Source organism: Lithobates pipiens, unplaced genomic scaffold (genome assembly GCF_037356315.1).
Source record: "Lithobates pipiens isolate NorthernLeopardFrog02 unplaced genomic scaffold, aLitPip1_a1.2 Scaffold_35, whole genome shotgun sequence".
In the NCBI taxonomy this organism is placed as follows: Eukaryota; Metazoa; Chordata; class Amphibia; order Anura; family Ranidae; genus Lithobates; species Lithobates pipiens.
In genome coordinates, this window is record NW_027507811.1 from 14,544,803 (window position 1) to 14,571,572 (window position 26,770).

A 26,770-nucleotide genomic window follows, 5' to 3' on the forward strand; every position below is an offset into this window, starting at 1 on the left:
GAAAAGAGACAACAATAAAATAGCTAAATAAACGGAATTAAGAATTAGCGCATTTATCAGGGGAAAATCGTGGGTGCGTGTTATACGCCGATCCCTGCTGTCTCTGAGGAAAGAGGAGCGAGCGCCGATGAATTACATAGAGCCGCGATCTCCTGTGTACCCAGTGCTCCGCCACTCACAGCCACGCCTCCTGGCCCCACATTGGGCCACTGTTCTGTCCATCATATGAGCAGGGCCAGGAGGAGTGGCTGTGAGTGACGGAGCGCCAGGTACACAGGAGATCGCGGCTCTGTGTAATTCAGCGGCGCTCGCTCCTCCTCTTCCTTCGGAGACAGCAGGGATAATCCAATACTGGCGAGGCTGCAATAATGGGAAAGGTGAGGCTGCAGATGGGCACTGAACAGGCTGCATTGTTGGTCAATTTAGAGGCTGCAGATGGGCACTAAGCAGGGTGCATTAATGAGCTATGACCCTAATTTTTCTTCAAAGTTCTTTATTTTAAATGTTAGTAATTTTTCCTTAAACTTCCCACCTAAAATTGGGGTACGTGTTATAAACTGATAAATACAGTACTTTAGGCAATCAGTAGTGTATCTTACACCAGTATAAGTTTGCATATAATGATGGTTATTTACCTGTATTGATATCTAGAGGTTTCTCTTCTTTAACTGTTGCCATCACCCCAACCTTTTCTGTATGCTGATGATCTGCCCTCGCATGCTTTTCTTCTTCTTCCTCTTTAACCTCAACTTTCACATCTACCTGTAAATCATGCTAAAGAAAGTTCATGTTTGAAAGTAAACATCTTTAGATGTGAGCATCAAGAACAAAATAATAAATAAAATAACTTAATCTCTTGCAGTTTAGATACATTTTATGTACTCCCCATCTACCTGATGATGGTGGGGGATGGTGTGACCTTCCTGTGTGGAATCCCGGGAATACAGAAGATTTGGACATCTCTCTGGTGGGTTTCCATTACTGGACCCATCTGTAGGAAACACACACACTGACTGAATACATTGTTTCTATGTGTTTATCAGATGATGAGGGATCTAGGGGGACCCTCCGTACTGCTCTCTCCTTTACAATAAAGTCTCCTCTTACCCGGTGATGTGAGGGGCGGCTGATTGTCCATCATGACATGAAAAGCTTCCTTGACTTTAACTGGCACTATAATGGGACCCTCTTCCGTGGACTGGTCGCCTCTCATATATTTTTCTTCTTCTGCTTTAACCTCAACTTTTATATCTATCAGATCTTCACCCTAAAACAAGCAAGTGTTTGGAAAATATAAGGTTTAAAGATACTAGACCACAAATAAAATATTTTGTAGGTATCCAACTGTCTTGCATTGTTGAGTCACGTTCATGTTCTAGATGCTCCAACCAACCTGATAACAGTGTGCATAGTTGTGATCTTCCTGTGTGGAATCCCGGGAATACAGAGGACGGGGACATCTCTCTGGTGGGTTCCCATTACTGGATCCATCTGTAGGAAACACACACACTGACTGAATACATTGTTTCTATGTGTTTATCAGATGATGGGGGATCTAGGTGGACCCTCCGTACTGCTCTCTCCTTTACAATAAAGTCTCCTCTTACCCGGTGATGTGAGGGGCGGCTGATTGTCCATCATGACGTCCTTGTAGAGATCCTTGTGTCCTTCTAAATACTCCCACTCCTCCATGGAGAAATAGACAGTGACATCCTGACACCTTATAGGAACCTGACACACACAATGATACAGTCACCATCCAGACACATCCCTTGTCTGTTACTGAATCTCCAAGAATTCCCGGCACCGCTCACCTCTCCTGTCAGCAGCTCCATCATCTTGTTGGTGGCTTCTATAACTTTTTGCTTGTGTTTTTCATTTGGTTTCTGGAAATACAGTGGAGGTGCACTGCTGAGGGATGTCCCATGTTGATAGTTGTATGGCAATTGCTCACCAGAAGCCTTCTTCACCATATCATAATCCTTTCATAATTTGACAGTAACAGTTATTGTGCACTCTCAAAATCCATCAATGTTTAGTCACACATATTTTATTAATAGAGATAAGAGTGATGTCATGTGACCTCCCAGAATCCTCCTCACCTCTCCAGTCAGTAGGTAGATGATCTCCATAATGAGGTCTAGTATCTTCTTGACATAGTGATCTTGGTCCTCCTCCATCCTCTTGTGATCCATACAGGACACTTCACTCTGTAGATGATTAACGAACTGAAAATTATCTGCACTGTACTGGGAGGAATAATGTTTGCACAGAGTTCCTCCATAATATGGACATCTCAAAAAGCTTGTGATATTAACAAGGAAGTACTACCTGGTAAATATTCGTTTTATAGAGAATACAGAATTCACCCGGTAAGCGGGTCACCCAACCCACCGGAGGTGGGGTGTGGCTGTACTGGTTGCCGCCCCCTCCAAAGAAATATACCACCAGCTGCCACTGGTTTGCCGTGTATGTACTTTAAACCAGAGGCTCTGGATGGACAGTTGGACAAATGGTTCTATATTTAGGATGTATCCGGTCTATAAACCAGAGGCTCTGGATGGACAGTTGGATAAATGGCTCTATATTTAGGATGTATCCGGTCTATAAACCAGAGGCTCTGGATGGACAGTTGGATAAATGGTTCTATATTTAGGATGTATCCGGTCTATAAACCAGAGGCTCTGGATGGACAGTTGGATAAATGGTTCTATATTTAGGATGTATCCGGTCTATAAACCAGAGGCTCTGGGTGGACAGTTGGATAAATGGCTCTATATTTAGGATGTATCCGGTCTATAAAACAGAGGCTCTGGATGGACAGATGGATAAATGGTTCTATATTTAGGATGTATCCGGTCTATAAACCAGAGGCTCTGGGTGGACAGTTGCATAAATGGTTCTATATTTAGGATGGATCCGGTCTATAAACCAGAGGCTCTGGGTGGACAGATGGATACATGGTTCTATATTTAGGATGTATCCGGTCTATAAACCAGAGGCTCTGGGTGGACAGTTGGATAAATGGTTCTATATTTAGGATGTATCCAGTCTATAAACCAGAGGCTCTGGGTGGACAGATGGATACATGGCTCTATATTTAGGATGTATCCAGTCTATAAACCAGAGGCTCTGGGTGGACAGATGGATACATGGCTCTATATTTAGGATGTATCCAGTCTATAAACCAGAGGCTCTGGGTGGACAGATGGATACATGGCTCTATATTTAGGATGTATCCGGTCTATAAACCAGAGGCTCTGGATGGACAGTTGGATAAATGGCTCTATATTTAGGATGTATCCAGTCTATAAACCAGAGGCTCTGGGTGGACAGTTGGATACATGGCTCTATATTTAGGATGTATCCAGTCTATAAACCAGAGGCTCTGGATGGACAGTTGGATACATGGCTCTATATTTAGGATGTATCTGGTCTATAAACCAGAGGCTCTGGATGGACAGTTGGATAAATGGTTCTATATTTAGGATGTATCCGGTCTATAAACCAGAGGCTCTGGGTGGACAGATGGATACATGGTTCTATATTTAGGATGTCTGAATTCTGAACAAGAAATTTTTTTGAGTTTATAACTCTAATTATATATCTTTGCGTGCGAATCATCATCTGTTGGAGATAAAAGACATCACAGTGACTATGGCGGAAGAGGACGGAACATGACGCGGGGGGGGGGGTTACTGGGTGAAAATAGAAAATAATATCTTATTACCTCCTCTACTGCCAGTTTCAGCAATGGCTCCTCTCTACTTCCTCCCGAATCACCTCTCACCCGGAACTTCCTGTTTATACTATGACATCACTTCCTGTCTTTACCCGATATCTGCGTTCCACCAACAATACGTAGAATCAGCTCCAATGCTTCTTTGTCCGCTCTTTAATTTTATTGTTTATGTAACACCCAAGTTAAAGCCCAAACCATTATTTTTTTTTGATAAGCCTCGTTTTAAAATGAGAAAAACTAAAGAGTGAAAAAAATAAACTGAAAAAACATTTTCAAAACTAAAAAAAAAAAGTATAGTATATATAAATAGTATAGTATACAGAACACATTTTTTTAAGATTCCTGGGCTCCTCCCCGTGTCACCATACTACAGGTTCTCTCTGGCTCTAACCCCCCCCCCTTCTCAGCACAGACTCATAACAGAGCACTTGGGTGAGCATTATACCATTGTGAGGAGCCAAGGATAATTATGGTAACTACCTAAAAAAAAAAAACGATTTTCTGGCCCTCCTTCTCAGTCAACCCCAAAGCTGTGACAGAAATAAAGGAAATTCATATTATTGATCATGATGGAGAAGTCCTTGCTAGAGATACATCATATTTTGATATCAGCCAAATCAGTAGATGTAAAATGACTGATACATTATAATTACCATAAGATGTTTCTGTTGCCAACCAATGTAAGTTGTGTCCTTCTCTACTGACCACCAATGCAAAGAATCCCTTCTATACAGACCTCCAATGCCAGGAGTCCATTCTCTACTGACCACAAATGCAACAAAAATCCCTTCTCTACTGACCACCAATGCAAGGAGTCCCTTCTCTACTGGCCACTAAAGCAAGGAGTCCCTTCTCTACTGTTCACCGATGCAAGGAGTCCCTTCTCTACTGAACACCTATGCAAAGAGTCCCTTCTCTACTGACCACCAATGTAAGAAGTTCCTTCTCTACTTAAAACCAATTCAAGGAGTCCCTTCACTACTGACCACCTATGCAAGGAGTCCCTTCTCTACTGGCCTCTGATGCAAGGAGTCCCTTCTCTACTGTCCACCGATGCAAGGGGTCCCTTCTCTACTGACCACCAATACAAAGAGTCCCTTCTCTACCGGCCACCAATGCAAGGAGTCCTTTCTCTACTGTCCACCGATGCAAGGAGTCCCTTCTATACTGACCACCAATGTAAGAAGTTCCTTCTCTACTAAAAACCAATTCAAGGAATCCCTTCTCTACTGACCACCAATGGAGTTCCGTCTCTATTGGTCACCACTGTAAGGGGGCCCTTCTCTACTGACCACCAATGTGAGGAGTCCCTTCTCTACTGACCACTGATGTAAGAAGTTCCTTCTCTACTTAACACCAATTCAAGGAGTCCCTTCACTACTGACCACCAATGTAAGGAGTCCCTTCTCTACTCACCACTGATTCAAGGAATCCTTTTTCTACTGACTACCAATGTAAGAGGGCCCTGCTCCACTAACCACCAATGTAAGAGAGACCTTTTTTTTTACCAACCTCCAACATAACACAGCCCTTTTCTACCAACCACCAATGTAAGGGGTCCCTTATCCACTGACCACCAATGTAAGAGAGCCCTTCTCTACCAACCACCAATGTAAGGGGGCATTTCTCTACTGATCACCAATGTAAAGAGATGTTTCTGCACTAATCACCAATAAAAATGGCCCTCTCCATTGACCATTAATGTAAGGGCAGATTTCTACACACAGGTCCTTCTCCACTAACCACCAATTTAATGGGAAAATTCTCCAAAAATCCTCAGTGGAAGGGAGCAACAGTCTCGCTGGCCACCATTGTAAAAGGGCATTATTCTGTATCTCTCCACTGACTCCTAATGCAAGGGGGACCTTCTTCACTGTCCACCGTTGTAAGGGGGGGCCTTCACCACTTACTAACTAAAAGGCTCTTCTCCAATGGCCATCTGCGTAGAGGGCACTAGGCTTGATGATCACCAGTGTAAGTGGGCACACCAGTTACATGGCATTGACATACTCTGTATGCCACGGATGGGGATGACCTCAGTAATGAAGATATTGACCATTACATTTTGAAACTAACCACTGTGACCACGAGGAAGAGAACAATAGGAATATTCAATGTGGCTTTTGAAACCGCCCCATGTATCTTTAGAATATCAGCTGACAAACATATGGAACTGGACCTTCTAGACTTTCCGTCTCACTAATACAACACCAGTGGAAGACTGTCCATGAACGGAGCTCAATTCCAGCCCCTGACCATCTACAGAAAACAGGACTGCAACCAGATTATTGTAAAGTGTAGAGCTTTCTTGTTTATTTTACAAAGTCAAGAGAACTGATTAACACACAATAAAACAAATCTGGGAATCCAGGGCTTTTGGTGTTACAAAGGTTTCCTGGTTTATCTTCTGCATCTTGAGTAGAGGTCGACCGATATGGGTTTTTCTCTGGCCGATGCCAATACCGATATTTAGAAATGGCCGATATATGATGCCGATTTTTTGGGGCCGATATGTTAGGCCGATTATTTTTTTTTTCCCCTTCATCTCATAAAATCTAACAGTTCGACACCTTTCCCACTGGGGCGTTTTTCAGGCGCTTTAAAATAGCGCCTGTAAAGTGCCTGCAAAATGGCTCCCCTGCAGTCTGTGTGGAAGCCCCGAGTGCTTTCACACTGAGGCGATGTGCTGGCAGGACGTTAAAAAAAAAGTCCTGCAAGCAGCATCTTTCGAGTGGTGTATACCGCTCCTCCACCACTCCTGCCCATTGAAATGAATGGGCACCGCTGCCGAAGCACCTGCAAAGCGATTTGGCAGCGGCGCTTCACGGGCACATTTAACCCCTTCCTGGGCCGCTAGCTGAATTATAAGTGCCCCGGTAAAATGACGGTAAAGCGCCACTAAAACTGGCAGCGTTTTACCGTCAACGCCTGCTCGCTCCAGTGTGAAAGCAGCCTTAAGACCCCTTTCATACCAGGGCATTTTGCAGGCGCTATAGCGTTAGAAATATCGCTTGCAATCCGCCCTAAAGAAGCTGCACCATTGTGTGTAATGTGAAAGCCCCGAGGGCTTTCACACTACAGCGGTGCGCTGGCAGGACGTCAGAAAAAAGTCCTGCCAGCAGCTTCTTTGGAGCGGTGAAGGAGCGGTGTGTTTACCGCTCCTCCACCGCTGCTCCCTATTGAAATCAATGGGGCAGCGCTGTAATACTGCCGGCAAAACGCCGCTATTGCGGCGTATTAAACCCTTTCGCGGCCGCTAGCGGGGGGTAAAAGCACCCCGCTAGCGCCCGAAATGCGCTGCAAATCCGGCGGTAAAACGCCGCTAAAAATAGCGGCGTTTTACTGCCCACGCTATCGGCGGTGTGGTGTGAAAGGGGTCTTAGTGATACAGAAAATGTCTTACATTTATTAAACAAAACAAGCATCCAAACAGTTCACGTGTATGTATAATTTAAAATGATATATATATATATATATATATTACACAAAAATAGGTAATCAAAACTTTTGGATGAAAAAAATGGGCTAGCTTTACTGTTTTCTTTTTTAAATCTGTGTATTTTTTCCCCAAAAAATTGAGTTTGAAAGACTGCTGCGCAAATACCGTGTGACATAAAATATTGCAACAACCGCTATTTTATTCCCTAGGACAGTGATGGCGAACCTTGGCACCCCAGATGTTTTGGAACTACATTTCCCATGATGCTCCACTACACTGCGGATTGCCTGAGCATCATGGGAAATGTAGTTTCAAAACATCTGGGGTGCCAAGGTTTGCCATCACTGCCCTAGGATCTCTGCTAAAAAAATTATATATAAGTTTTGGGGGTTCTAAGTGAATTTCTAGCAGAAAATACAGGATTTTTATTTGTAAGCATCAAGTGTCAAAAAAGATTTAGTCTTTAAATGGTTAAACTGAGAACTTCTACACACTGAGATGAGTTCATTCATTCAGAAGTGTAAACATTGTATCTCTTTGATCTTTTCTTGGCAGACTGCCCAGAGAGGAGACAAGTCTCTTCACTCAAGTCTCCAGGCAACTTGCACTGACTTCTATTACTGAAGTCATTTGCAAGTCGAGCTGAATATATCATCGGCCTTTTTTAACAGCACAATCGGCCGATGCCGATTAATTAAAAAAATGCCAAATATCGGCCGATATATCGGTCGACCTCTAATCTTGAGTTCTCAGGTCTGCATTCCTGTCACACCCATCATGAGGGGCTTCCATCCTCCCTGCTGGAATTTTATTTGATATAATTAGGAATGTAAAAAGAGGCAATGAGGACACCCCAATGTGGGTGAGAAGAGAGCCAGGAACCGTAGAAGGAAGATCTCAGCACTGGAGTCCAGGGCTGCTGATATGGCAGTAGGGCTAACCCTCCTGTACTGGGCCCAGCCCCATCGGTTCAAAAAGGTGGCCGGGCACCTGCTGAGTAGGGGGGACAGTTGTATTGCAAACACTGATAATCTGCTTCTCCTCCAGTGCTGCCAGCTTCTCCTCTGCTCCCTCACTCTGGTTGTGCTGCAGGGGCATCAGTTGTAGCCAGGGCTTTTTTCCTCCACTGGCCTCTGCTCAGTGTCCTCCACCCCTCCCTGCCAATCCCTCCTCTGGCCTCCATTCAGTGTCCTCCACCCCTCTCTACCAATACTCTCCACTGGGTTTCATTCTGTGTCCTCCACCCCTCTCTGGCAATCCCTCCACTGGCTTCCATTCAGTGTTCTCCACCTCTCTATGTCAATCCCTCCACTGGTCTCCGCTCAGTGTCCTCCACCACTCTCTGCCAATCCCTCCACTGGCCTCCGCTCAGTGTCCTCCACCCCTCTCTGCCAATCCCTCAACTGGCCTCCGCTCAGTGTCCTCCACCACTCTCTGCCAATCCCTCCACTGGCCTCCGCTCAGTGTCCTCCACCCCCCTCTGGCAATCCCTCCACTGGCTTCCATTCAGTGTTCTCCACCTCTCTATGTCAATCCCTCCACTGGTCTCCACTCAGTGTCCTCCACCCCTCTCTGCCAATCCCTCTACTGGCCTCCGCTCAGTGTCCTCCACCCCTCTCTGCCAATCCCTCCACTGGTCTCCGCTCAGTGTCCTCCACCCCTCTCTGCCAATCCCTCCACTGGTCTCCACTCAGTGTCCTCCACCCCTCTCTGCCAATCCCTCCACTGGCCTCCGCTCAGTGTCCTCCACCCCTCTCTGCCAATACCTCCACTGGCCTCCGCTTAGTGTCCTCCACCCCTCTCTGCCAATTCCTTCACTGGTCTCCGCTCAGTGTCCTCCACCCTTCTCTGCCAATCCCTCTACTGGCCTCTGCTCAGTGTCCTCCACCCCTCTCTGCCAATCCCTCCACTGGTCTCCACTCAGTGTCCTCCACCCCTCTCTGCTCATCCCTCCACTGGCCTCCGCTCAGTGTCCTCCACCCCTCTCTGCCAATACCTCCACTGGCCTCCGCTTAGTGTCCTCCACCCCTCTATGCCAATTCCTTCACTGGTCTCCGCTCAGTGTCCTCCACCCTTCTCTGCCAATCCCTCTACTGGCCTCTGCTCAGTGTCCTCCCCCCCTCTCTGCTAGGGTTGCACCAATACCGTTACTAGTATCGGTGCCGAACATTTGCATGAGTAGTTGTGCAAATGCTCCGATGCTTGACTCGATACCTGGCCAGTCAGGGATGATCGGTGCGGCGGTGGGGGCATTTACAAGCACCAATCTCCCTGTATAGATTTCAATAAAGCAGCTGACAGCCGCTTCTCCTCCTCTCCCCCGTAGCTTTCAGATTCTTTATTGAAATCGAAACAGGGAGATCGGTGCTTTAACTCCCTCTACCACCGCACCAACCATCGACTGTCCCTTGTGTCCTCCTCTGTGCTTCTCCGGTCCCCCTCTGTGTGCTACACCGGTCCTGCTCCGTGTCCTCCGTGCTCAAGTCCCCCCCCCTGTCCCGGATCTGTCAGGATTGAGAGTGGAGGAAGGAGCCAGTAAATCTGTCATTTACCGGACCCTTCCTTTCTGAATGCAATGTGATCACTGACTCTGTCCTTTCATAACTGAGCATAATAAACTGTGTTTACGATGACTCCGTTTATGAATGGAGAGGAGCCTTTGTCTCCTGTCCATTCATTTTCCGTACAGCTGAGGTGCAGAGAAAGGGACTGGGGAATCTGTGTCCTCAGTCCCTTTCTCTGTCTCAAAGGGGAGATGTCAGGGGTCTTTTTTGACCCCTGATATCTCACCAAAGTCACCCCCCAACAGGGCTGATAAAAAAAATAATAATAATAATAAAAAAACTTGTAATAAATATTTAAAAGTTAAAATTGTATAAAAAAAACACAAAAAAAACAAAACACTGACACCGTCCAGCCCCCTCCCAAAAAAAAAAAAACACTGTAAAAAAATAAAAAATATATATAAAAATTGTAAAAAATTTAAAAAATTAAAAAACGACTCACACAGTCCATGCATAATCAGTGCCGCATATTAGTGCCACTGTCATATGACATTAATTGGTAATCGATATCGGCGAGTACTTGAAAAAAAGTATCCTTACTTCTTACTCGATCTTAAAAACTTGGTATTGGTGCAACCCTACGCTCTGCTGATCCTATCACTGGCTTCTGATCGTCCAGCAAATTGTATTCAATATACAACATAAAAAGCCATTCAGAACTCTGCCCCCCCCCCCCCCCCCATCTACATCACCAATCTTGTCTCCAAATATCACCCAAACTGTCCGCTCCGTTCTTCCCAAGGCCTCTTGCTCTCTAGCTCTTGTCTCCTCCTTCCATGCTCATCTTCAGGTTTTCTTCAGAGCCTTCTCCCATCCTCTGGAACTCTCTACCTCAATCTGTCTGGCTATCTTCTACTCTGGACAGCTGTCTCCCTGTGACCGCAAGAAGTCATAGAGGTACCAAGTTCCTGATAACTTCTTCCCCCTTTCTGCTTCGGGTCGAGCGCCACCTACAGTGGGTTATACAGACTGCACCTGTCTGCAAGAGATTCTCAGCTCCACTCTGTGTTGTGATAGAGTCCTATGGAGACTATACTGTGCAGCCACGTTACCCTGATTGAGACAGTGCTGTGAAGAGTCCATATTTGTGCAGATTTCATAATCTGTTTTGTAGTATGGGGGGGGGGGGTTAATGGACAGTACAGTGGGGGGGGGGGGGGGAGATGATGTGAAGAGGGGCAGAGGAAACTGTTTATGTTTTTATGTTTTTGGGGGGTTATCAGACAATACAGTGGGAGGGAGTGATATGAAGGGGGCAGAGGACACTGCTTTAAGGGGGCAGAAGAAACTTTATGAAGGGCAGATGACACTGTTTTGGGGGGGGATACGGGACACTACAGTGGGGGGAGTGATGTAAAGGGGGGGCAGAGGACACTCTTTTGGGGGAGTGATGTAAAGGGGGGCAGAGGACACTGTTTCGGCAGGGTACAGGACACAACAGTGGAGGCGGATGATGTGAAGCGGGCAGAGAACAATACAGTGGGAGGGAGTGATGTGAAGGGGCAGAGGAAACTTTATGAAGGGCAGAGGAAACCTTATGAAGGGCAGAGGACACTGCTATTTGGGGGGGGGGTGATGTGAAGGGGGACAGAGGACACTGTTTTGGGGGGGGGGTACGGGACACTACAGTGGGGGGGTGATGTAAAGGGGGGCAGAGGACACTGTTTTGGGGGGAGTGATGTAAAGGGGGGCAGAGGACACTGTTTTGGGGGGTACAGGACACTACAGTGGGGGGGGGAGTGATGTAAAGGGGGCAGAGGACACTGTTTTTGGGGTTACAGGACACTACAGTGGGGGGGAGTAATGTAAAGGGGGGCAGAGGACACTGTTTTGGGGGGAGTGATGAAAGGGGGGCAGAGGACACTGTTTTGGGGGGAGTGATGTAAAGGGGGCAGAGGACACTGTTTTGGGGGGAGTGATGTAAAGGGTGCAGAGGACTCTGTTTTGGGGGGTACAGGACACTACAGTGGGGGGAGTGATGTAAAGGGGGAAAGAGGACACTGTTTTGGGGGGAGTGATGAAAGGGGGGCAGGGGACATTGTTTTGGGGGGAGTGATGTAAAGGGGGGCAGAGGACTCTGTTTTGGGGGTACAGGACACTACAGTGGGGGGAGTGATGTAAAGGGGGGCAGAGGACACTGTTTTGGGGGGTACAGGACACTACAGTGGGGGGGGAGTGATGTAAAGGGGGGCAGAGGACACTGTTTTGGGGGGAGTAATGAAAGGGGGGCAGAGGACACTGTTTTGGGGGGAGTGATGTAAAGGGGGCAGAGGACACTGTTTTGGGGGGAGTGATGTAAAGGGGGGCAGAGGACACTGTTTTGGGGGGAGTGATGTAAAGGGGGCAGAGGACTCTGTTTTGGGGGGTTCAGGACGCTACAGTGGGGGGGATTGATGTAAAGGGGGTAGAGGACACTGTTTTGGGGGGAGTGATGAAAGTGGGGCAGAGGACACTGTTTCGGCAGGGTACAGGACACTACAGTAAAGCCGGGTGATGTGAAGTGGGCAGAGAACAATACAGTGGGAGGGAGTGATGTGAAGGGGCAGAGGAAACTTTAAAGGGCAGAGGACACTGCTAGTGATGGACGAACTTCCGACGGGACGTTTCGCGAATGCGGACCGCGAACGCGGCCGATAGTTCGTGAACCGTAACGTTCGCGGCGGGCCCCATTGACTTCAATGGGAGGCGAACTTCGCAAACCTATAGGTCAAATTTGCAGCCACAAAATAATTATTAGCTGTGCAAACATAGTCCCACCACATGGCCAATGACATAACACATGTATGAGGTGAATCTGGGATCGACAACTACAAGCATTCTTTTTTTATATGGGAAATTGTTGTGACAATTCAGGACTGTGGAGCGCATGAAGGCAATGGAGGAGAGGGAAGGTCAGGGACTAGGGTAGGCAAAGAAGAGGGTGCAGGAGAAGATCACCAGCAGCGTGACATACAGCAATGACACATGCACCGTGATAGAGTCATCCGACAACAGCACCGTGATACAGAGCACTGACATCAGCAGCGTGACATAAAGCACTCACACCAGCACCGTGATATACAGCACTGACAGCAGCACCGTGATAGAGAGCACTGACATCAGCAGCGTGACATACAGCAATGACACCAGCACCGTGATATACAGCACTGACAGCAGCACCGTGATAGAGAGCACTGACATCAGCACCGTGATATCCAGCACTGACAGCAGCACCGTGATAGAGAGCACTGACATCAGCAGCGTGACATACAGCAATGACACCAGCACCGTGATATACAGCACTGACAGCAGCACCGTGATAGAGAGCACTGACATCAGCACCGTGATATACAGCACTGACACCTGCACCGTAAGCAGCCCCAGGAGAAAGTCAGCATAGCACAGGGATGGTGGGAGCCCCTCATAATGAGCATAGCACAGGGATGGTGGAAGCCCCTCATAATAAGCAACCCCAGGAGGATGTCAGCATAGCACAGGGATGGTGGGAGCCCCTCATAATGAGCAGCATAAGGAGTAAGTCAGCACAGCACAGGGATGGTGGGAGCCCCTCATAATGAGCATAGCACAGGGATGGTGGGAGCACCTCAAAATATGCACAGCAGAGGTACAGCCCCAGGAGGAAGTCAGCACAGCACAGGGATGGTGGGAGCCCCTCATAATATGCACAGCAGAGGTACAGCCCCAGGAGGATGTCAGCACAGCACAGGGATGGTGGGAGCCCCTCATAATAAGCAGCCCCAGTAGAAATATGACACCGCTCAACCTCTTCAAAGAGGAGGGTACGGGCATATAGTACGGTGTGCTTGATTAAAAAAATTGTTTATAGACATATACATGGTCTACTGGTCACATGTGTTGAATTCCTCCGAGATCCATGCCTCATTCATTTTTAGAAATGTGAGGTAGTTAACACTGTCGTGAGCTAGGCGAGTACGCTTATCGGTCACGATCCCCCCTGCTGCGCTGAACGTCCTTTCGGACAGGACACTGGATGAGGGGCAAGCCAACAGTTCCATTGCAAATTGGGCAAGCTCTGGCCAGAGGTCAAGCCTGTCCACCCAGTAGTCCAGGGGTTCATCACTCCTCAGAGCGTCCACATCGGCCGTTAACCCGATGTAGTCAGACACCTGACGGTCTAGGCGTTCCCTGATGCTGGATCCGGATGACACCTGTCGATGGGTCGGCTGAAAGAATGACCTCATATTCGAAGTCACCAACATATCTTCAAACCGGCCTCTTCTTGCAGGCGCTGTTGGATTGGTACCCGCAACTCCTTCTCTGGGAGTGGGAATTGCTCCTCTGCCAGCACACGCAAAAGCAGAATGCAGCATTTCTCGTAGCAAGGCCTGGAAGTGCTGCATTCTGACAGCCCTCTGCGACGGCGGTAACATTTCCGCCATTTTGTGTTTGTACCGGGGGTCTAAGTACGTTGCCACCCAGTACTGGTCCTTGACCCTTATGCTTTTTATACGGGGTCCCTATTAAAACACTGGAGCATGAAGGCCCCCATTTGCACTAATGTGGAAGCGGTGTGGTGGCCTGGCTCCTGCTCATCATCCAGGATAATGTCATCCTCTTCATTCTCCTCTCCCCATCCACGCACAACAACAGGGGTCCCAGAAAGGTTTAAAGCATGCTCTTCTTGCTCCTCCTCATCCGCCCCGGCACCATCCTCCTCTGACTCCTCTTCAGACTCCTGTTGTTCACTTGTCTCAGATAGAGTAGCCCCCCCTGAGAATTCATCCAGCATTGCGACTTCCTCATCTTCCCGCTCCTGCTCCTCCACAGCTTGATCAATGACACGACGCAATGCACGCTCCATAAAGAAGGCATAAGGTACCATGTCACTGATGGCGCCATGGCTGCGACTGACCAGTTTGGTGATCTCCTCAAATGGCCGCAGAAGTCTGCATGCGTCGCGCATGAGCAGCCACTGGCGCGGTGAAAAAAACCCCAGCTCCCCAGAACCGGTTCTGCCGCACAGTTCATACAGGTAGACGTTAACTGCACGTTTCTGCTGGAGCAGCCTATCAAGCATATAGAAGGTTGAGTTCCATCGCGTCGGGCAATCGCAAATAAGACGTCTGACCTGCAGATTGTGTCACCGCTGAATGTCAGCAAGGCGAGCCATGGCCGTGTAAGATCTTCTGAAATGGGCCGAGATTTTCCTTGCCTGCCGCAAGATGTCCTGGACCCCAGGGTATTTGACAACGAATCGCTGCACGACCAAGTTTAAGACGTGTGCCATGCATGGCACATGCGTGATTTTGCCCTGTTTCAATGCGCTAAGCAGATTGGCACCGTGGTCACACACCACTTTACCAACTGTCAAATTGAGCGGTGTCAGCCACTGATCTGCCTGTGAACGCAAAGCTGAAAGGAGTGCCGGGCCAGTGTGGCTCTTGGCTTCCAGGCACAACAGACGCAGCACGGCATGGCAACGTCTCACCTGGCATGTGGAATAGGTTCTGGGGAGCTTGGGCGGTGCAGCGGAAGAGACGCTAGCAGCGGAAAAGGAGGAGTCAGCTGAGGAGGAGAGGGAGGAGGGTGAAGTAGGAGGAGGAGGAGAAGAAGAGTAAGGCCTGCATGCAATCCGTGGCGGTAAAATCAAATCTACACGGGTGCCACGGGTTACATGCTTGACGGCCGTCAGAAGGTTCACCCAGTGGGCAGTAAAAGTGATATACCCTCCCTGCCCGTGTTTGCTAGACCACGTGTCTGTGGTCAGATGTATCTTGGCACCGACACTGTGTGCCAGAGATACATTCACTTGCCGCTGAACATGGCCATATAGCTCTGGGATGCCCTTCTCTGAGAAATACTTCCTTCCTGGGACCTTCCATTGTGGTGTTCCAATGGCCACAAATTTGCGAAAGGCCTCCGAGTCCACCAGTTTATATGGCAGTAGTTGGCGGGCTATGAGTTCTGACAAGCCAGCCGTCAACCGTTGGGCAAGAGGGTTATCCGGCGTCATAATTTTTTTACGCTCGAACATTAGGCCCACGGAAGCCTGCCTTTTTGCAGAAAAATGTGAGCTTGGCGTGATGGAAGGTGGAGTGGAGGACAATTGTGAGGAGAGAGGAGAAGGAGAAGTAGAAGACGAGGCTGGACGGTGAGAGCCTGCAGTGTGGCTTTGTGTGTTCCGTTGCTCCCACTCGGCTCGGTGATGGCTGCTCATGTGCCTTCTTAAGGCGGTCATCCCTAGGTGAGTGTTGGGCTTACCGCGACTAATGCGTTGACTGCAAAGATTGCAGATGGCAACGCTATTGTCAGCAGCGGACACGTTAAAAAAAGCCCACACTGCGAAGCCATGTGCCGGTGTCCTGGGAGCGCCAGATGTGACCGTACATGGTCGATGACTCGCTCCTGATACATTTGCAGTCTGCTTTGTCCCTCCTGTACAATGTAAGTTATTCCTGCTTCTCCTCCCTATCTGCTGGTCCATATCTCCCTCTGAACTCCCCTCCTCTTCCTCTCTTGTGGGCACCCACATGACATCACTAGACACGTCATCATCAACGTCACCTTCCCCACTGCTATAAGTAGAGATCTCGGAGTAGGCAGCAACACCGGGGACCATCCTCCTCCTTGGGCTGATCTGGGTACTGTCGTCAGACTGCTGAGTAGCGGTTGTTGCTACCTCCTCTTCCTGATCCAATACCAAGTGGCTGCGCATCAGAAATGTCCTCTTGATATGGATCGGAAAATAATTCCTGTGACTCAAGCGGAAGGTATGTGGTGGTGGTGGTGGTGTTGTTGGTGGTAGTGTCTTTGGGGGTGCACATAGCAGAGAGTGAAGAAGAGGGTGCAGATCGAGAGGATGAGGAGGGTGCAGAAGAGTAAGGCTGAGCGAGCCATTCAACCAAGTCTGGTGCATCCTTTAAAGTAATTGAACGCACCTTCTGCAACTTCCCACTTTGGCTCAAGCCTGTTGCTCCTGCCCTACCCCTACCACCCCTGCGGAAGGGCCTGCCTCTTCCTCTGCCTGTCATTTTTTAAATGACCCTGTGACAAAACTCTCAGTCCCTATACCAATGAAGGACTGCTGCAGTATAGGGCAGCGGTCAGCAGTAGTGCACCTCAACCCTATGTATTGTGGACCGATACCAGTTCTTATAGAATAGCAGACTGTACCTCACTCAACCCTATGTACTGTAGCACCCTATATACCTTACCAGTCCTTATAAGGACTGTTGTGGACTAAGCAGGTTGTGTGTGAGTGATTAGCAGACTGTACGTCAGTCCCTATACCGATGAAGGACTGCTGCAGTATAGGGCAGCGGTCAGCAGTAGTGCACCTCAACCCTATGTATTGTGGACCGATACCAGTCCTTATAGAATAGCAGACTGTACCTCACTCAACCCTATGTACTGTAGCACCCTAGACAGACCAAGTTACCAGTCCTTATAAGGACCTTTGTGGAACAAGTGAGTTGTGAATGATTAGCAGACTGCAGCAGAAGGGCAGCAGTCAAGTATAATATTCTTTCTATATTTGGAAGAAAGAATATTATACGTGTACAAGCCTATTACCATACCACTGATGCCAGTCCTGAAAAGAACCTTTGTGGACCTAATATAGTAACAGCTACTGATTAAACTGACCCTCACTGCCTGACACACTGCTTCCTGCCTGTCCCTATATAAACTGGCAAAACAGAGGCTGCTGGAACAATAACTGGTTACTGGAATAGCACTTTTGTGGACCTGATAGTAACAGCTAATGATTAAACTCACTCTCCCTGCAGCACACACCGTCCTGTCCCTTTCTCTAAACTGACAAAAGACACTCAGGCTGCTGCAACAATCACTAGCACAGCACTGCCTATCCTGAACTACACCTAACACCTATACCAGTCCTGAAAATAACTTTTGTGTACCGAATAGCTAGCGATTTGGGTCACTGTAATCTCTCCCTGCTCCACACAGCAACCTCTCCCTATAGTGACAGAAGAAAGAATGTAAAATGGCCGCCGGATCAGGTGTATTTATAAGTTAGGGGGAATGTCCAAGTGTCCATGTGCTGTAATGTCTCAATTGGCTGTCCTGTACCCCATGATGGATGTGTCATCAGGTCAAAGTTCTTTTACACAGTAAAAACACGGAAGTCCGCCGGGCGAACGGCGGTAATAGTCCGCCGATCGGGCGAATCGCGAACAGCCGAAATTCGCCGCGAAACGACCGCCAGGCGAACTGTTCGGCCATCACTAGACACTGCTATTTAGGGGGGGGGGTGATGTAAAGGGGGCAGAGGACACTGTTTTGGGGGGGGGTACAGGACACTACAGTGTGGGGAGTGATGTAAAGGGGGGCAGAGGACACCGTTTTGGGGGGTAGGGGGCATTAAAGTGTGGGGAGTGATGTAAAGGGGGGCAGAGGACACTGTTTTGGGGAGGGGGGGTACAGGACACTACAGTGTGGGGAGTGATGTAAAGGGGGGGCAGAGGACACTGTTTTGGGGGGTAGGGGACATTAAAGTGTGGGGAGTGATGTAAAGGGGGCAGAGGACACTGTTTTGGGGAGGGGGGGGGTACAGGACACTACAGTGTGGGGAGTGATGTAAAGGGGGGGCAGAGGACACTGTTTTGGGGGGTAGGGGACACTACAGTGTAAAGGGCGCGCCCCCAACCCCCAGGGATCTTTGCTTTCCTCCATGTAGATCTCAATCTCCGGAAAGGTTGCCTATCCCTGGTCTAAAAATGATGGTCAATAGTAAAAAAAAAAGCGAGACTCAGAACAGAACCTTGTATGGAACTTTGTTGTTTTATTTTACAAAATAAGATTCACGATTATCACATAATAAATCAAAAGCTTGAATTTAAATATTTTCATAATTGAAGTCAAAAAATATATCCCATTTATTAATTCAGTTTAAAACATTTCCCGTGCTCTGATCATGAAATACTGTCCTTCCGATTGTGCATTCTTAGGTGTTTAACAAGGCTTCCATGTTGAGTAAAACATTTCCCGCACTCTGAACATGAATAAGGTCGCTCGCCCGTGTGAACTCTCTGATGTATATGAAGTTTTCCTTTCTCGGCGAAACATTTCTCGCACTCTGAACACGAGTAAGGACGCTCGCCCGTGTGACCTCTCTGGTGTAATTGAAGTTTCGCTTTTTCGATAAAGCTTTTCCCGCACTCTAAACATGAGAAAGGGCGCTCTTCCGTGTGAATTTTAAGGTGCCTCACAAGTATATTTTTCAGAACGAAACATTTCCCGCACTCCGAGCATGAAAAAGGACGCTCACCCGTGTGAATCCTCTGGTGTATAACAAGATTGCCTTTCTCAGAAAAACATTTCCCACAGTCTGAACAGGAATAGGGACGCTCGCCGGTGTGGCTCCTCATGTGTATAAGAAGTTTTCCTTTCTCAACGAACGTTTTCCCGCACTCTGAGCATGAGAAAGGACGCTCCCCAGTGTGACTTTTCTGGTGTAGAACAAGCAAGCTTTTCACCCCGTAACTTTTCCCGCACAAAGAACACGAATAAGGACGCTCACCTGTGTGAACTCTCTGGTGTATGAGAAGGTTTCCTTTCTCAGCAAAACTTTTCCCACACTTTGAACATGAATAGGGACGCTCACCTGTGTGGCTTTTATGGTGTCTAGCAAGTGCGCATTTCTGAATGAAACTTTTGCCACACAAGGAACAGAAAAAAGGACGATCGTCCTTGTGACTACTTAGGTTAAGAAGGTCTCCTCCTTGGGTGAAACCTTTCCCGGACTTGGAACATGAGAAAGGACCATCGACAATGTGAACTCTTTCATGGCCTAAAGAAGAGTCCATGGGATGAGATGTATCTAGTGTATCTGTACTCTGAGGTCTTCTATGGATATCTGAAGGTCCATCAGGATAAGATGGATCCATTGATGTTGGTAGATGGTGAGGTCTGGGATATATATTATGAGTACTGGAAGCTACTTCTGGAGAAGATGGTGGGATACCGTTATCTTCTGTAATATGATCTGGAGATAAAATAGGATGTCCTTCTGAGATATTCCTATTCGGAGCATAGTTCCCATCTGTTGGAAAGAAGTTTTAAAATATAATTTGTTGGGAACATGACGTTATATTGAGGAATGGAGATGGACCTTTCATATGGTGTACAGTATCTCCTCCTCATTTGTTGGGAACATGACGTTATATTGAGGAATGGAGATGGACCTTTCATATGGTGTACAATATCTCCTCCTCATTTGTTGGGAACATGACGTTATATTGAGGAATGGAGATGGACCTTTCATATGGTGTACAGTATCTCCTCCTCATTTGTTGGGAACATGACGTTATACTGAGGAATGGAGATGGACCTTTCATATGGTGTACAGTATCTCCTCCTCATTTGTTGGGAACATGACGTTATATTGAGGAATGGAGATGGACCTTTCATATGGTGAACAGTAGCTCCTTCTCATTTGTTGGGAACATGACGTTATATTGAGGAATGGAGATGGACCTTTCATATGGTGTACAGTATCTCCTCCTCATTTGTTGGGAACATGACGTTATATTGAGGAATGGTGATGGACCTTTCATATGGTGTACAGTATCTCCTCCTCATTTGTTGGGAACATGACGTTATATTGAGGAATGGAGATGGACCTTTCATATGGTGTACAGTATCTCCACCTCGTTATATTGGGGAAAGTTAGGGTTTAAGGAAAAATAGAGATGGACCTTTATATGCTGTACATATCATATCCAGCTCATGTTGAAAAAAGCAGGTGGTGTCACAGATGAAGTTCTGGGGCAGTGATGTCACAATCTCTACTTTTTCCAATTAGAGAACACTGTATTTATTGAGAAAATACAAAGCCCTACCTGTCTTAGCCCTTGTACACACAGACGGACATTCCGACGGAATGTGTCCGATCGGAGCGCGTTGTCGGATATTTTCCAACTGTGTGTGGTCTTCATCGGACTGTTTCTGTCGAGTATCCGACGGACCAAGTTTTCCAACTTGTCGGTAAAATTTTCCGACAACATGATCCGATCGGACCTTGTCCGATCATGTGTAGAGGATTCCGATTGGACAAAGTGCCACGCATGCTCAGATCAAATTCCTACACCAAAGCTATTGGCTACTATCCTGAACGTAGTCCCGTCGTAACGAAATAACGTCACCACGTTCTGAACGATCGGATTTTCTGACAACTTTGTCCGACCGTATGTATGCAACAGTTTCGAAAAAAATCCGACGGACAAAATCCGACGGATTTGGTTGTTGGAATGTCCAACCGTGTGTACAAGGGCTTCGGCTTAACAATGTAAAAACACAAATGGGAAACGGTTTCAACATTTAGTGTATATTACTTACTTGGGTCTATATATAGAGAAGATTCCTCCTGTTTACTTTCCATAATCATCTCCCCCTCCTCCATAGACTTCTGATCTCCACTCACCGACCTCTCTTCTTCTTCCTCTTTAACCTCAACTTTTATGGTTTTCAGTTCTTCACCCTAAACCGCAAAGATGATGGAATGCATTTTTAAAAAGAAACAGGAGATCACATAGAAGAATGTCCTCTCATAGCTTAGACCAGCCTTTCTCAACCTTTTCAACACAGAGGTACCCTTGAAAAGGTTATCCAGTCTCGGGGGAACCCCTGCTAAAAATTTGAAATCTACAACTCATGATACATTAGTGTGATGGTCAGTGGGAAGAATGCTCCTTACTAGGGATGGCCTTGCGGTTCGCCCAGGGGTCGGTTCGCGGCAAATTTTGCATGTTCGCGATTCGCCAAACCGGCGGACTTCTGGCGCTGTTCGCGTGGTGGACATATGCGTTTACATTGTGAAAGAACTTTGACCCATGATGACACATCCCATCATGGGGTACAGGACAGCCAATTGAAACATTTCAGCACATGGACAATTGGACATTCCCCCTACCTTATAAATAGACCTGATCTGCCGGCCATTTTACATTCTGTCTTATGTCAGTGTAGGGAGAGGTTGCTGTGTGGAGCAGGGACAGACTGTAGTGACACAAATCGCTAGCTATTAGGTCCACAAAAGTCCTTTTAAGGACTGGTATAGGTGTACAGTATATAGGGTTCTGGTGCACTGCTGCTGATTGCTGTGCTGCTGATTGCTGAGTGAGTGCACTGCTGACCGATTCTGCAGCAGTCTTTTGTCAGTGTAGGGACAGGACGCTGTGTGGAGCAGGGACAGTCAGTTTAATCACTTGCTATTACTATTATGTCCACAAAGGTCCTTTTAAGGACTGGTATAGGTGTACAGTATATAGGGTTGTACACGTATAATATACTTTCTTTCAAATATAGAAAGCCTATTAGAATTGACTGCTGAACGATTCTGCAGCTGTCTTTTATCAGTGTAGGGACTGAGGGACAGTCTGCAAATCACTAGCTACTAGTGTCAGTGCTCTCCATCACGGTGCTGGTGTGGTGTCAGTGCTCTCTATCTCGGTGCTGGTGTCAGTGCTCTCTATCACGGTGCTGGTGTCAGTGCTCTCTATCTCGGTGCTGGTGTCAGTGCTCTCTATTTCGGTGCTGGTGTCAGTGCTCTCTATCTCGGTGCTGGTGTCAGTGCTCTCTATCACGTTGCTAGTGTCAGTGCTCAGTCTCTATCGAGGTACTGGTTTCAGACAGTGAGGGAGATGGCAGCGGAGAAGCCAATCAGCAGGCAGTGGCAGCACCATGGCTGAGGATCAGCACTGGACTGGCACCTCCGGACCACTGCAGTGGAGCCCTGCATAGGTGGGGGTAAGGGCCGGGCAGAGGGAGGGGCTCAAGCACAGGTTGGCACACTGGGACAGGACTGTGCTGCCCTGACTGTGGCACTGATCATTTCCTGCACCCCCTTCATAGCCTGGCCTGACCTTTCTTCTCCTCCATGGCCTTCATGCGCTCCTGAATTGTCAAAATTTCACAGATAAAAAAAAGAATGCTTGTCGTTGTCGATCCCAGATTCACTTAATACTTTTATTATGTCAGTGTCCATGTTGTGGGACTATGTGTGCACAGCTAGTAAGTATCTTGTGGCAGAAAATATGACCTGTAGGTTTTTAAGGTTCGCCTTCCATTAAAGTCAATGGGGTACCCTGCGAACTTTGCGGTTCGTGAACTTTTGGCCACGTTCGTGAAACATTCCGTTGGAAGTTCATCCATCACTACTCCTTACACTTGTGGTCATTGGGAAGAATTACCTCCTTACAGATATCTAAATAGATCAATGGTGTCAGTGGGAACTTATCCAAGAGGCAGAAATGGCCCAATGCTGAAGGAACCCCTAGCAACCTCTGGAGGAACCGTAGGGTTCCACGGAACCCAGGTTGAGAATCACTGGCTTAGACGCATCTACCTGATGATGGTGAAGGATGGTGTGACCTTCCTGTGAAGAAACCTGGGAATGCAGAGGACGGGGACATCTCTCTGGTGGGTTCCCATTACTGGATCCATCTGTAGGAAACACACACACTGACTGAATACATTGTTTCTATGTGTTTATCAGATGATGGGGGATCTAGGTGGAGCCTCCGTACTGCTCTCTCCTTTACAATAAAGTCTCCTCTTACCCGGTGATGTGAGGGGCGGCTGATCCTCTATCATGACATGAAAAGATCCCTCCTCTTTATTTGGCACCATCAATCCACTCTCCTCCGTGGACTGTATGCCCCTCATATACGTCTCTTCTTCTACTTTAACCTTAACCTTTATATCAATCAGGTCTTCACCCTAATCCCACAATATGACAAAAATACCATCAATTGCTACATAAAAAAAAACGAATTTCATAAAATGTTAAGGTTTCTCTTCATCTACCTGATGATGGTGGGGGATGGTGTGACCTTCCTGTGTGGAATCCCGGGAATACAGAGGACTGGGACATCTCTCTGGTGGGTTCCCATTACTGGATCCATCTGTAGGAAACACACACACTGACTGAATACATTGTTTCTATGCGTTTATCAGATGATGGGGGATCTAGGTGGAGCCTCCGTACTGCTCTCTCCTTTACAATAAAGTCTCCTCTTACCCGGTGATGTGAGGGGCGGCTGATTGTCCATCATGACGTCCTTGTAGAGATCCTTGTGTCCTTCTAAATACTCCCACTCCTCCATGGAGAAATAGACAGTGACATCCTGACACCTTATAGGAACCTGACACACACAATGATACAGTCACCATCCAGACACATCCCTTGCTTGTTACTGGATAATGTCCCAGAATTCCCAGAATCCTCCTCACCTCTCCTGTCAGCAGCTCAAGAGCCCTTTTAGTAACATCTAGAATCTTCTTGGCGCTGGTTACCTCTGTTGTCAGGCACTGTGATGGGTGATGTCCTGTGATGACCACTGCTAGATATTAATGGATCACCAGATATTTTATTAACTATTTTAAAGTCCTTTATAAAAAGAGAGACACATTTATCACTACAGAGTTCAGAGAATCCTCTTCACCTCTCCGGTCAGGTCTGTGTTTTATTAATAGAGATAAGAGTGATGTCATGTGACCTCCCAGAATCCTCCTCACCTCTCCGGTCAGGTCTGTGTTTTATTAATAGAGATAAGAGTGATGTCATGTGACCTCCCAGAATCCTCCTCACCTCTCCGGTCAGGTCTGTGTTTTATTAATAGAGATAAGAGTGATGTCATGTGACCTCCCAGAATCCTCCTCACCTCTCCGGTCAGGTCTGTGTTTTATTAATAGAGATAAGAGTGATGTCATGTGACCTCCCAGAATCCTCCTCACCTCTCCGGTCAGGTCTATTTTATTAATAGTTGAGAGTGATGTCATGTGACCTCCCAGAATCCTCCTCACCTTTCCGGTCAGCAGGTAACTGATCTCCAGGATGAGGTCCAATATGGGCAGTGCTCAAACCCCCACATTATGCACTAATCATAATCCCCTGAGCATATACACAATATACTAAATATTAATATTATAATGCAAGGAATTTTAAAAAGTTTTTTTTTGAAAGCCCATAGTGTGTGAACTCAACACACTCAAAAAACATCAACCAGTGCCAAAAAAATGTGCACACACAAAGAGTGAAACACAAAAACGTGCAGACGGGTGTACACAAGTCCTCTAAAATCAGAGGACCTTGTCCTGATCCCCCCGGGGCTTTAGGCTCCAGATGGGGTACACTTGGTCCATCTGGCCGAAACAGACCCATCCAAGTACTAGGTGGGAGACCCCCACGAGAGAGGGTGAACCAAGCCAGAAGGCCTGGTTAAATGGTTCTATATTTAAGATGTATCCGATCTATAAACCAGAGGCTCTGGATGGACAGTTGGATAAATGGCTCTATATTTAGGATGTATCCGGTCTATAAACCAGAGGCTCTGGATGGACAGTTGGATAAATGGCTCTATATTTAGGATGTATCCGGTCTATAAACCAGAGGCTCTGGATGGACAGTTGGATAAATGGCTCTATATTTAGGATGTATCCGATCTATAAACCAGAGGCTCTGGATGGACAGTTGGATAAATGGCTCTATATTTAGGATGTATCCGGTCTATAAACCAGAGGCTCTGGATGGACAGTTGGATAAATGGCTCTATATTTAGGATGTATCCGATCTATAAACCAGAGGCTCTGGATGGACAGTTGGATAAATGGCTCTATATTTAGGATGTATCCGGTCTATAAACCAGAGGCTCTGGATGGACAGTTGGATAAATGGCTCTATATTTAGGATGTATCCGGTCTATAAACCAGAGGCTCTGGATGGACAGTTGGATAAATGGTTCTATATTTAGCATGTATCCGGTCTATAAACCAGAGGCTCTGGATGGACAGTTGGATAAATGGTTCTATATTTAGCATGTATCTGGTCTATAAACCAGAGGCTCTGGATGGACAGTTGGATAAATGGCTCTATATTTAGGATGTATCCAGTCTATAAACCAGAGGCTCTGGATGGACAGTTGGATAAATGGTTCTATATTTAGGATGTATCTGGTCTATAAACCAGAGGCTCTGGATGGACAGTTGGATAAATGGCTCTATATTTAGGATGTATCCAGTCTATAAACCAGAGGCTCTGGATGGACAGTTGGATAAATGGTTCTATATTTAGCATGTATCTGGTCTATAAACCAGAGGCTCTGGATGGACAGTTGGATAAATGGCTCTATATTTAGGATGTATCCAGTCTATAAACCAGAGGCTCTGGATGGACAGTTGGATAAATGGTTCTATATTTAGCATGTATCTGGTCTATAAACCAGAGGCTCTGGATGGACAGTTGGATAAATGGTTCTATATTTAGCATGTATCTGGTCTATAAACCAGAGGCTCTGGATGGACAGTTGGATAAATGGCTCTATATTTAGGATGTATCCAGTCTATAAACCAGAGGCTCTGGATGGACAGTTGGATAAATGGCTCTATATTTAGGATGTATCCAGTCTATAAACCAGAGGCTCTGGATGGACAGTTGGATAAATGGTTCTATATTTAGCATGTATCTGGTCTATAAACCAGAGGCTCTGGATGGACAGTTGGATAAATGGCTCTATATTTAGGATGTATCCAGTCTATAAACCAGAGGCTCTGGATGGACAGTTGGATAAATGGTTCTATATTTAGCATGTATCTGGTCTATAAACCAGAGGCTCTGGATGGACAGTTGGATAAATGGCTCTATATTTAGGATGTATCCAGTCTATAAACCAGAGGCTCTGGATGGACAGTTGGATAAATGGTTCTATATTTAGCATGTATCCGGTCTATAAACCAGATCTGCATGTGTATCATCATCTGCTGGAGATAAAAGTCATCACAGTGACTATGGAGGAAGAGGACGGACATGACGGGGGGGGTTACTGGGTGTAAATAGAAAATAATATCTTATTACCTCCTCTGCTGCCAGTTCCAGCAATGTCTCCTCTCTACTTCCTCCTAAACTCTCACCCGGAAATGCCTTTTTCATATGTGACATCACTTCCTGTCTATGCAACACGTAGAATCCCCACATTGTGGAGGATAACAAGTCTGCAGCCTACGTTATTTCTCAATTCTTTGATTGCTGCTTCCTGTTTATTGATG

The 26,770-nt window shown here is 46.9% G+C and overlaps 1 protein-coding gene across 1 annotated transcript in view; it reads right to left on the minus strand.

Moving 5' to 3' along the window:
• The window catches only part of LOC143955507 (uncharacterized), a 47,672-nt gene extending 21,154 nt beyond the window's left edge, over window positions 1-26,518 (minus strand). Inside the window, exons 1-15 of the mRNA XM_077465541.1 lie at window positions 23,960-26,518; window positions 23,748-23,871; window positions 23,534-23,631; window positions 23,287-23,446; window positions 23,073-23,170; window positions 21,065-21,206; window positions 18,643-19,769; window positions 3,731-3,814; window positions 2,103-2,210; window positions 1,815-1,982; window positions 1,608-1,731; window positions 1,394-1,491; window positions 1,108-1,267; window positions 894-991; window positions 636-774 (exon numbers count right to left, since the gene is read on the minus strand). Of these exons, the coding sequence (XP_077321667.1) occupies window positions 636-774; window positions 894-991; window positions 1,108-1,267; window positions 1,394-1,491; window positions 1,608-1,731; window positions 1,815-1,982; window positions 2,103-2,210; window positions 3,731-3,814; window positions 18,643-19,769; window positions 21,065-21,206; window positions 23,073-23,170; window positions 23,287-23,446; window positions 23,534-23,631; window positions 23,748-23,832 (2,689 nt within the window). The 5' untranslated portion in view covers window positions 23,833-23,871; window positions 23,960-26,518. The remainder of the gene's footprint in view (window positions 1-635; window positions 775-893; window positions 992-1,107; window positions 1,268-1,393; window positions 1,492-1,607; window positions 1,732-1,814; window positions 1,983-2,102; window positions 2,211-3,730; window positions 3,815-18,642; window positions 19,770-21,064; window positions 21,207-23,072; window positions 23,171-23,286; window positions 23,447-23,533; window positions 23,632-23,747; window positions 23,872-23,959) is intronic.
• Between the last annotated feature and the right edge of the window lie 252 nt (window positions 26,519-26,770).